Source organism: Mustela nigripes, chromosome 1 (assembly GCF_022355385.1).
Source record: "Mustela nigripes isolate SB6536 chromosome 1, MUSNIG.SB6536, whole genome shotgun sequence".
Taxonomy (NCBI): Eukaryota; Metazoa; Chordata; class Mammalia; order Carnivora; family Mustelidae; genus Mustela; species Mustela nigripes.
The window spans coordinates 89,436,274-89,448,309 of NC_081557.1; the positions used below are offsets into that span (position 1 = coordinate 89,436,274).

General features: G+C 55.3%; 1 protein-coding gene across 1 annotated transcript in view; it reads right to left on the reverse strand.

The window, feature by feature from the left end:
• POU2F3 (POU class 2 homeobox 3) overlaps window positions 1–4,057 on the reverse strand; it is a 76,673-nt gene extending 72,616 nt beyond the window's left edge. Inside the window, exon 1 of the mRNA XM_059415369.1 lies at window positions 3,950–4,057. Coding sequence (XP_059271352.1) covers window positions 3,950–3,977 — 28 coding nt within the window. The 5' untranslated portion in view covers window positions 3,978–4,057. The remainder of the gene's footprint in view (window positions 1–3,949) is intronic.
• Window positions 4,058–12,036: the final 7,979 nt, after the last annotated feature.

Sequence of the window (12,036 nt, forward strand, 5' to 3'; positions counted from 1 at the left end):
TCTAATCATGTCTAAAACTGACTTTTGAAGGAGGCAAAGGCCCATACTCTGCCAGGACACCTTCTCCTTTGATGTACCCATTATGGGAGTGACATGGTGACACTTTGGGATTGGACAGGGATTGGAGCCTGGATGGAGGGGCAGGCTGAGATGATCTACAGAAGCTTTTCCTAAGTCCCACAGGATGCTAAGAGACTAAGAACCAGTTCTTGTGGGTAGGAGGCTGAGGCCGATGGGTGGGACGAACTCTTGGGTCTCAGCCTGAAAATGGGCCAACACCGAAACTCCCTGAGACGCCATAGCCCTTTGCCTGTCTGACAGCACTTGCCAGGGGTGAATAAGGGAGGTGTGGGGTGGGGCTCGTCTTCTCAGCTCTTCTTATCTCGACAGGCAGGCGACTGAGTAGGCTTCTTGCCATCACTCCCTTCCCTGGGGAGGCTCAGCTGCTCGGCGTAAGATTCCAGATTCCAGACACAGACCCTCACCTGCGTCCCCCGCACCTGTACACTCTGAAGCTGGAGCAAGACACCGGCTGCTGGCCTTGCCTCCCTGTGCCTTGGCTTGACCCACAGCAGCCTCTCTTCACACATCCGTGAACCAGGATGCGTTTGTGAGGCTGAAGGAGCAAAGTCCAAGGCTTCCCCAGGCTGCAGACAGAGAGTCCTCATTGTACTGAACACCCAGAGCCCATTGTACTGAAGGCTATGCCGGGGCAGGGTGGGGTGGGGGTGCAGGGAGCCTACCCTTCTCTCTCCTATTGTCCATCTTCATCTCTCTGAAGGGACTGGAGCTGCCTCCTGACTCCCTCCCTTCCTCACAGGCTCACCAGTGGGGGCACTTCTACCAGAAGGAAACCAACGGGCCCACCAGTCCTCCTTCTGAGCTAGTCGTGACTCCAACTATCTCCTGGAATAGACTTCTGTCACTTCTTCAGGATGAAGCCACTTCCTCTCACAATGAGGCCTTCCAACCTGAACGGTATTCCCGGTATTCCAGAGCTGTAACTGGTATTAGTCTCTGAGACTTGATCCCAACCTTGATAGGCAACAGCTCACAGTGAGGAGAAAGACAGAAAAAAAGATGCCCTGAGGCCAACCAGGTGTTCCCCTCCAGCCAGATTCCCACTGTTTCCCTCTGTTTTCCTCTTTTCTCCCTCGCCAGCTGTCTGTCTGACTCTTGTCTACCCCTCTGCCTGTTTTTGACCTGGGAGTAGGGAGTTCCCCCCACACCTTGGCTGGGGTGCCCCCGTGTCTGGTGACCTCATGCCTGCTCAGGTGTTCATGCTTCTGGAGAGAAATGCTCTATAAAGTACAAAGTGCTCAGACCCCAGGCTGACCTGAGTCACGGCTTGCACCCAAATCACCTGTGTGGAAAGATGGGCCGACTCAGGCGACACACAGCTCGTGGACCCGAGTGTGGGACCCCGTGAGAACCTGTGCCCTGTTTTGTGTACTCTTGCTCCCTCTCTTTCCCTCACCCAAACTGTTCCAGTAAAATCAGTGGAGGAGGAGTCCCCAAGGGCCCTGGACTGGAAATTCACAGGTAAAGTGCTGTTTGTGAGGAAACAGCAGGACACAGAATTACTGTGTGTGAGGGGAGGAAGGGGGAGATAAGACTCGGAAGAGACCAAATTTCTACCAAGAGGGTCCTGGACTGAGGTTTCTCCAGAGAGGAACCTGCAATGAGACACTCCACAGAGGGACCCTCCCTCACAGACCCCATGGCAGGGCCCACACTGAAAGACCCCACAGGATGACCTCAGACCGAAAAACCCGAGACGACCTAGCAAGGAAAGCCCTCAAATGGAGACCCCGTCAGAGATCCACAGAAAGTCCCAAGACAAGAGATCCGTCTGAGGTGCCACCAAAGGGGAACGAGACACCACTGAGGGGCTGAGACCGAGAGGGCTCTCAGGGTGGTGCAGGCAGACTAAAGAAGTGGGCTGGGGAAGGGCAGCAAGTGAGTGTAGACGAGTGAGTCAGGTAACCCACCCAAGGTAGATGGGAACCCTCCCTTAGGTTTAGCTCAATCTCCCCTTTTGCGTTCACAGCCCCTGTCTCCAGGAGACGGTGAGGGAGGTGTCAGCCTGGAGTTTCCTACAAGGCCGGGGTGTGGGGGGATGCTCTCCTCTCTGCCAGATCCTCTCAGCCCCTAGGCATTTCCCTGCTGGGTCTCAGCTGTCCCACCTCCTCCCACTTCCCCCAGAGTGGGAGCCTCCCATAGACAATGAAGTGGAAACCCCCTAGGAAGTCTCTGATCTTGTCCCTAAAGAACTTCCTGCCGAGGGCCCACTTTTCTGAGGTCTTGCTCCCCCTCCAGCCTAGGCCTTCTTGATGGGAAGTGAAGTGGGGAGAGCAGGGGAACAGCCCCCAGGAACGCCCAGCTCCATGCTGGTGCCACAGGGTTTGGAAACAGACTTTCTCCAGATATTGGATGACACCCAGTAGGATGCTTCCTTTGGCCTCCCTTGGCCCTTTCTGGCATGTCCTGGCACCTGGAGATCCATACAGAGTCAACACCTCTCTGTGAGCCTGACTGTCATTCAGCCCTATCAGGACCGTGTTTGGGGAACTGGAGACCCTGGGGCTCCCCATGCACCTGCTGCTGCCTGTTTTCCCCCAGGAAGGGCCAAAGCCTCCAGATGCCTCTGTTCCTTGGGGTGGATCAGGAAAACTGTCTCTCCTCACTCTTCCTCCCTCCTCTTCCAGAAAGGAGTCCAGGTACAAAATTCCCATCAACAGCCCTAAATCCTAATAAAATAGGATCCTAAATAAAAGTTATGTGGTGCTACCCTCCCACTCTGAGAAGCAACTTGCTCCTTTGAAATGGCCAAATCAGTTGTAGCCTTCTACACCTTGTGTCTGTTCTCCACTCAAACCCTCAGACGTCTAGGAGGCCCACCCTAACACCAAGCGTGACCGTTCAGGATTAGCAGCTCCTGTCCTAACCTGCTGTGGAAGGAAGGACCAGCAGGGTGAGTGGAGGGGACTTGGTTCACGCCATGCCCACACACCATTCACACAGGGGCAATGGACTCCTGGAAAAGCATCCCCTAGCTTCTTTCCCCTGAAGAAAGGGCGGTTTAGTACCTGAATCCATGGGACATGGAACGCAGAGAGTATACCTCTCACCACCCTCTCTGAGACACAGAAATGGAAGCACCTATCCCATAGTCTCACGGGTCCATGTGTCTGGCTGCTCCTCCTTCAGGGTTCCGCAGAGCTCCTGACCCACACCTGCACACGGATTCCCCAGCACGAAGCCTACAGTACTGCCAAAAACCACAGAGCCTATGGGTAGGCATTCATTCACACATGGGGTCTGCTCCACCGCCCCCCTGCCCCACACACATGAGGACAGTAGACTCACCTCTGATACACAGGGACACACGTTTCCACAAGCCCTAATCAATACACTGCACCTGCCCCAGGTGTGTCTCTGCAATTGCCAGGTCCCACTTGCTTCTCCTAGAGCCCCACTACACCTTACAAATGCCCACTCTGCCTCCACTTCACATAAAGGACCGAGACACAAAACACGTAACATGTGGATACAAGTATTTTCCTCACTTATGCACTCCCAGGTCCACACCCCTGGCTGAGTGAGCGAGCCACCCTTCTGCGATCAGTGAACAGAGCAACTTCAGCCAGACTGCAACAGCTCCGCATGCCCAAGTCCCACACAGTCTGCCACTCTCCAGATCCGAGGCTTCAGAAACCTCCCACCCTTCAACCCCCTAGTCCCCACCTCCATTCTTTTCCAGGGTCCCCCCGACATCCACCTACCCACATCGCTGGCCCCTGGGTGACCCGCTATCCACACTGCCCTCTCCTGGTCGCTGGGGAAGAAGACCCCCCCCCACCAGAACGGCGCCCCTCTCCCTCGCCTCCTTCGCCCCCCTTCGCCCCTTCTCTGTCACCTGTCAGCGCTCACTCCCTCCGCCCCTCACCTGTGTGCATGGGTTCCAGATTCACCATCCTGCCCCAGCCGGGGCCAAAGCCAGCGCCCCCCCCAGGCCCCTCGCGACTGCCCCAGCCGGGCCCCCTGGAAAGCCAGGGTCTCCTTCCTCCCGCCCCCGGCCGCCGCCGCCGCCGCCGTGGAAGCCGCTGCCGGGGCCGTCGCCGCCGCTGTCGCGCGCTCCGCTGCTCCCGCCCGGGCAGCGCTCTGCACGGCCAGGATTGCCACACTCCCCAGGTGAGCACGCGGCGCGGGGCGGGGGCCGCCGGCCACGCCCCCTGGCAAGGCCCCCGCGCCTGGCCCCGGGCCCATGCAAACCAGTGATTTGCATACGCGGAGCTGGGGACCTGGGGAGGGGGACACGGGCTGCTGCGGGGGCGGTCCCGCCGACCCTGCGGAACACCTGTCTGCCCTAACCTGGCCCCGCAGCCTCTCCCGACCCGCGCCCACAGCACCCCAGACTCCTGGTCCAGCTTGCCCTTTTTAGGAACCCTTGATGGACTATCAAGCTGGGGCCTGAGCTGCTCTCTGGACAGACTCCCAAAGGGTAAGAAGTGCAAGGAGTCACAGAGTGTTTAGAAAAGCCGTGGGGGTGTTCTGGAAAGAATTTGGCTTTGCTCTCTAGCCACGGCTTAGGAGCTGTGTGACAAGAGCCAAAGCTTTTCACCTTCCTGCACTCAGTTTACTCATCTGTGAAAAGGAGCGGGTGCTCGTCCTAACCGAATCTATCCACATGCAGTTTAGCCGGTGGCTGAACCCCCCCAGCCCCCCATATCCTAGGAACTAGATGGGGCCCAGCGTATTATCCCATTTTCCAGGTGAAGACATTGTCTCCTGCCTGTCCTCCAGGTCCCAAGTGGCTCAGACTCTCTGAGAAGATGATGTGAACATTATTTACCAGGGTCAGGGATTGTGGGGACAGCCCCCTGCCTCATCTGCAGAGCTGGGAAGGGACTTGCCAAAGGCATACCATTTCCTAGTGCCGGAGCCTGACTCAGTCAGTTCTCTGGACTCTCCCTCCAGTGCTCTTTGCAGCACCCAGCAAAGACTCATCATCTCAGTTCTCCTGACTCTTCTCCTCCGTTCTTTAGGTCCCAGGAAGTGGTGCCAAGGCCAAGGGACCACCTGTCTGTAAGCGCAGAGAGCCATGGGCTGACAGGAGCACAGGACCTTGCCCTCCTTTCAGATAGGTGTCCTTACCAACCTACATTCATCGTCATCTCAAGGACCCTTTCCTGCTCACAGAGCAGGTCCTGAGCTTTTCTGACTCTCTGCCTTGTTCATGGCGCTCTTTCCATCTGATACATTACCCACGCCCACCCCAATGACCCCACTTATAATATCCAGCATTTACTGAGCTTTCCGCTCTGTGCCAGGCACTGTGCTAACCAACACTTTAAAGGCTTCCGATCTTGTCTAGTCCTCATAACAACTTGTAAATGGGACTCTTATTACTTCCATTTAACAGGTGGATAAGATGAGGTTTAGAGAGTGGAACTTGCCCAGGGTTGCACAGCCAGTAAGAACCAGGGCTCCTGATCTGAAACACTGCCTACTACTCCTTAGCACAGTTCAAATGCCCCCTCCATTCTGAACTTGGAAGTGATCTGATCTTGGACTAAATTAGCATAACACTTCAGTGTGCTTCATAGTCCTTGTGGCAGGTTCTGTGGGGCTTTTCTTGTTCTCCCTCCAGGTCCTTAACTAATTGGCTTCCCGCCCCCTCCCCTGGCTACGCCCCCCACCCCGGCCCCGCCCCAGCACGGAGCACAGTACAGGGACACACAGGCTTCGGGAGGACTCTGTGGGTGCCACAGAGGTGGTGGAGGGGTAGGAGCTGCCCAGTAAGTACCGGTTCAGGTTCATACAAACCACCCTCCCCCAGTCACATCCCCTTCTCTTCTTCCCCTCTTGGCAAGAGAGAGGAGGACTTTCTTCCTGATTCTTTGGCTGAGGGAAGAGATCAGGAAAGGCTTCTCGGAGACCTCCTGAGCCCAGGGACCCCTGTCAGGACACATCGAACCTGTCCTTTCTTTCCCTCCTCTTCTCCCTCCTTTCCCTTCCCTCCTCTATTCCGGGTCTGGCTCCTTTCCTGAGGTCCCTTTCTTATCTACAATGGTATTTCGCCTGCCATCAAGCTAGAGACATGCCTGCCCATAGTTTATATACCCCCGTGTGCTCGTGATCTCCATTTGCATAACATCTGTGTGGCTATGTACACGAAGGTCTGAGTCTCTGACCACCACATCTGGGACCTGCTGTTTCTCTTTTCATGTGCAGAATACCTTTCTTCTCTGGGCTTTGGTTTTCTAGAAGCCCGAGGGTTGGGGCGGGGTGGGGGTGCGGCAGTGGTGGCATGTGACTTATGGCTTCCAAGGACTTTCTAGCTCAAGCAGGCTGGGGTTCTGGTGCCTTGGGGATGAGGTGGGGCGAAGCTCTTGTGGATGGCAAACCATAGAGGCAGAGGTGGGACCTTGAAGGTTCACAGTTGGAAGAACAGCTTTGGATTCCAGACCGGGTGGGAGGAGGGGAGGGTGAGGGGGTGGGGGTGGGGAGAGGGTGACAGACATTACCTCACCTTCATCCCTGGACTCATTCATTCAATAAATATCGAGTGTTTCCTACCTGCCAAAAGAGGTGCAGTGCGCCGGGCACGCACCTTCTTATTTACTGAGCACACCTTTAGAAGGAAGACACGACTTTGAGACACCTTTTATAGCTGATGGTCAGGGAAATTAATGCAGCTAGTAGATGGCAGAGTTAGGGTTTAGAACAGGTCTGCTTGACTCTGAAGCTGGCACTTTTATTTTTTTCATTTTTAAAAAATTTATTTATTTACTTGAGAGAGAGAGAGACAGAGACAGAGATAGTGACAGAAATAGCTAGAGAGAGCACAAGTGGATAGGAGAGGGAGAAGTAGGCTCCCTGTTGAGGAGGGAGGGGGCTCAGACTCACCCCGGGGAACATGACTTGTGCTGAAGTTGGGTGCTTAACCCACTGAGCCATCCAGGTGCCCTTAAAGCTAGCACTTTTAATCCTACCGTCCAGGGTCTGTGCTGGAGCCTCCCCTTCTCTTCTGTCATTCCAGGTGAAAGGAATCTAGACTATCATTCATAGGAGGAACCCAGGGCCGCAGAGGGCGGGGACGGTGGAACTTGCCCAGGGTTCCTGAGCAAGTGGACAAGTCACCGCAGAGCTGAGACCCTCCCGTTCCCTCTGCTCCTCCTTCATCTGGTCCTCCAGAGTCTTAGCAGGATGGGTGGGTTTGTGGCAGGCAAATATGGGGCAATGGGCAAAGCTGAGCAATCTCTCTTCCTTCCCTCTCGGACTTGCTTGATCATTTCAGTGAGATGAACTGGATGGGAGTGCAAAGACCTTTTTAACCCTCCCTCATTCCCAGAACTCAGAATTTCCATGAAACCAGCTTTTGAGTTCTGGGCAGATGGGAGATCCTGGGGAAGGGGAAAGTGCCAACCCTCTGGACCCTCTGGACCTAATACTCCCTGTTCTTTGTTTGGCTTGGGAGAGGAAAAGCTGTGGGGAAAAGAAGAGAGGTAGGATGTTGCCTGGAGGTTAGAAAACGAACAGAGAAAGAAAGGGAAAAAGAAGCAAGGACAGGAAATTTCATTGCCTTTGGACATCAAAAGAGGTGCATGCAAATGAAATGCAAATGAAATGCAAATGAGGGCTCCCTGCTTCGCTCACCCCCACCCTTTCTCAACAGCTGGAGGACAATTTCCAGAGAGTAGCCAAAACTTTACTCCAGGATCATGTAGTCCCCAAACTGTGATCAACGCTGACTCTATCCCAGGTCCTCCTGGTCTTCCTGGAGTGACATTTGATCCTCTCGGAAGTCACTAGCTCTTGAGGCCCCATTTCTACTTGAGCATGCCCTCCGCTGCTTCTGCTTCCAGAACAGAAGTCTCCAGGAGCCAGCCTCCCCTTTCAGACACATTGCTGGATGCACTGTCTCCCATTGAGAGAAGGTGTTTTGGGGAGGGAGGTGAGCCCCCGGTCCCCTTCTCCGCCTTGACAAAGAGAAGTGGCCTTCTTGGCTGTGGGCCCTGTTGCTCACTCTCATTTCCTGTCATGTCAGCTGGATTGAGTTGTCAGGGCTGGGAGAAGGGTGGAGAGCCAGGCGTCCTGGAAGGCCACCAAACAACAAGTCCCTTCTAGCTCCTTCTGTCTGCCAGATGGGCTGCAGGGCCCAGAGCGTGGGGGTACAGGGTGGGGGTCAGCTCCCTGCCTTGAGGCAACCACAGGGAATGGAATGATCCCAGCTCAGGTTTCCCAAAAGAGCAGATGGAAGGTAGTAGAGGCCAAGAAGAACTTGCAGGCCTCTTTTAAAATCACAGCTCAGAGGCAATCTGATGGCTCCATTGCCAGGAGTAGTATTGCCGGACGGGGCTGGGCAGGGGGGTAGTGTTAGGTGACAGAGTGAGAGGTGCTCTGGGAACCAGGATAAAGCCACTGTTTCTGGGGAGGGGACCAGAGAGGACAAGGGAGTCAGGACCCTGAGCTATTCCCTGCCACCATATCCCCAATGCTGAGTCCCCAGCCGGAGACATGCTCTCCCCACCCCTATGGCCAGCCTTCACTCACCTCTAAAGGGAGGAGCTCACAAACTCACAGCCCACTTGCACTTGAAGGTTCTGAAATATAGTAATCATACGGATTTGATTTTAAAACAGCATAACAATTGTCTTGCAATGAGCTATTCTGGTCTTGGGGACTGCATTGGGCCTGGGTCTGCCCCTGCAATGACCCCTTCCACAGAACCCCGCCTTGGTCCTTTCCAGACTCTGCCGGTCTACCTCAGACCAGGTAAGCCTCCGGGAGCTCCCGCACGCTCGGGGCAAGTCTAAGGCCAGCGCGCCCTCTTGCGGTGATGGGGCGCGTGTGACCTTGGCTTGAGCGTCCTTACCGCCAGACTGGAGAGCTCTCAGGGCTGTGGTGTCCTGAATGCCCTCCGTGGCTGGGGGACTTCAGGTGAGGGCCCCAGTTCCAGGCAGGTGGGAGATACTGAATCTCGGTTTCAGCATGCGGTTGGGTCTTTGGCCTGTGCTCCCACCGGAGGTCAGACTGCCGGGGAACCCCAGTTTGAGTCAGCCAGCCTTAGCCCCATCAATGCAGTGACAGGAGTCCTGGCCTTGTCTGGTGGCCATCCTGTCGCTGGACAGCTCTGCTGGTTAAAATGCCCCACTCCCACGGTGCCCTCTGGGGCTCCCGAGCTACATGCAATCCCACACCTCAATGCATAGAAGGTCAGGGGCCATTCCCCCGTTCATCCATTCGGAGTGTGTATTGAGTACCCACTGGCACTGTGGGTTAAGCTAGGGGCTGGAAACATAATGCAGGCCAGACACCGTCCCCGTCCTCAGGAGGTTCCCAAGCTGGTGATGCTTGTGGAGTGGGGAACAGGGAACGCAAGTTCCTGATACTGGACCACGTCCTCTAACTGAAACATGGAGGGGTGTTCCGGGGGCCTGCTGCGGGGCCCTGAGGGTGGGCAGCCAGTCACCACCGGGGAGGTGGACACCACACCCCCTGGGCCTGGAGCCTGAGGTGGCTTGTGACCTGCCTTCCTTCCCTCACTCCCCCTAAAGTCCCCTGAAGCTGGGCTCTTCCCCAAGAAGGGATGCCCCAGTCCCTGCCACATGAGTCTGTGTGCTCCTCTACCTCCCTTTCGCTTTCTTCCATCCCACAGTCCCTTCTTCTGGGTCTCCAGCAGGGAGTGCCGTGGTCAGCAGTAAGGGTCTCTGTGGGAAACAGAGTCAGTGCAACATGGAGGACAGCCTTTAACGAAGGTGCTTCTTATTCATGGAGGCACGAGCAGGATGAAGGGAACCAGGGAGTTGGGATTCTGAGAGGCTGGGACTGAAGAGGCAGGAGGAAATCGTGGTTTAGGAGCCCAAGGAGGTCTGGAGCTTGGAGCAAGGAAGCCAGTGCGGAGGTGTGTTCCAGAAGCAGGAAGGAGCAGGGATATATCCCTGGAAATCCCTCTCGTCCTGCCCTCTGATCTCCGGGGCTTCTCACTAGCCGTGCACGGGGTAAAGGGGCCCAGGTGAGGCCCATCCGCAGGTTGGTGTCCTGGGGCACAGAGCAGAACAGAAGAGGGTAGGGAATGAATGGGGTGGGGGGGCAACCGGAACAATCCGCAGGGCCGTTATCTGCTACCTGGCTTCAGTCAATAGTGGAGATCTGAGAGGAGACCCCAGAATTCTTTATTTAACATTTTTCAAGGTCTAAGTGGCCAACACCATGTGGTAAGATCAAGTGATAGCCGGTGTGATGGTTCATTCCGCATGTCAGTTTGGCTAAACCATGGTCTAACACGAATCTAGGTGCTGCTGTGAAGGTATTTTTGTGGATGTGATTGACAACTACAATCGGTTGGCTTTAGAGAGATCGCTCTCAAGAATGTGGTTGGCCTCATCCAATCAGTGGAAAGCCTTAAGAGCAAAAAGCGAGGTTTTCCCAAGAAGGAATTCGGCTTCAGACTGTAACATAAATGCTGTCTGAATTTCCAGACAGTTGACCTGCCCTGCAGATTTCTGACTCAAGATGGCAACATCCACTTTTGCATAAACTGCTGGCATTTTGGACTTTCTAGATCCCACAATCACATGAGCTAATTTCTTACTATAAATCTCTCCCTCTGTGTATCCTAGTGGTTCTCTTTCTCTAGAGAACCCCGACTGCTGCAGCAGGAATGTGGGGAAATGGGCCTCTCGTGCACTTGCTGGTGAGGGTGTAAGTTGGGACAGCCCCGGCTGGAGGGGAGTCTGTCAGTCTCTACCAAATATTGGGTTTTGCGGCATTCCGTTTTTAGCATTTCTCTACAGCATGGCTTGGAGGAGCAAGTCACGGACAATTTGGGCACCGGCAGCCACAGGCCTGACGATCTGAGGCAGAATGCCAGCCAGCAAGGACAGGCTGATGGCCAGCGAGGCAGCCGCCTCTTTGCAGATGAGGAACTAGGGGCTGGTGAGGGGGGGCAGCCCACCCCCGAATGCACACAACTCGGATGAGGCTGTTACCCTCATTCTCACAGGGACTGTTACCCTCGAGTTTTACTTCTTAGGAGGGGTCCTTGTCCCGTTTTTTTGCCAGACTCCTCGGTGGTAAAACCCACCTTATCCAGGTTCTAGGACAGAACTTACCTTGAGTTTGCAGAGAAAGGAGCCTGAAGAAAACCCAAAGAACATACAGCAAGGCCCAGCCCAGGTTGGGGTGATCCTGCCCGGGGGTGCCTGGCGCCACCTGTGGCTTCTTTGTGTTGAAGAGGTTCCAGTGAGACCCAGGGTCCTGGCCTCCCATCTGAGCCCTCCTCACCGTGGTCAAAGGGAGCAAGCAGGAGCCTGTTCTTGCCGACTCCAGTCATGGGGGACCGGTGGGCACACCCCCATATGTTCAGGGCTTGCTACTGCGGGACTGGCCTCGGGGGTGCTGCCCACCTCATACTGCTCCCCCTCTCCCCACCCCACGGGTGAGCTGTGCTCTCTGGGGTCCCAGGGGGCCAGTCTGATAAGTCCATTAGGGTTAGTAGGTATGTGGAGTCAGAAGGTTGAGGGTTGGATCCCAACGGCGCTCGAAGCAGCTGTCTGACCTTGGGCAAGTCACATAATTTTATTGCTGAGCCACATTCCTAAAGTGTCCCAGGATCGCTACCAGGAGCAGACGAGCTAACGGATACAAAGTCACTTCATCAGCTCGGAAACACCAGAGAAATAAGTGTTGGTCGTAGATCTGGTACCTAGTACCTCCCCTGAGTGTTTTCACAAGTGGACAAAGGCGTCTTGAGGAAAGTAAAGCCTTATCTGGGCATTTCTCAAATAGCTGACCCTGAACAGGTATTTAATGAGCTGAGCTCTCAAGGGATTTCGAGGTACATGGACCCCTGAGACCCTCGCCAGAGAAGTGACTGCAGGGTTGGCATTGGAGCTACCTGACAGCGAGGGGGTGGGGAGGATGGTGGGCGGGGTGGGGGGGGAGTCGCTTGGAAGGAGGGGGCATGGGCTTTGCCTGAGTGTGGCATCAACCCAAAGGCTCAGGGAATCGTAATTCCCATCCCGTGCC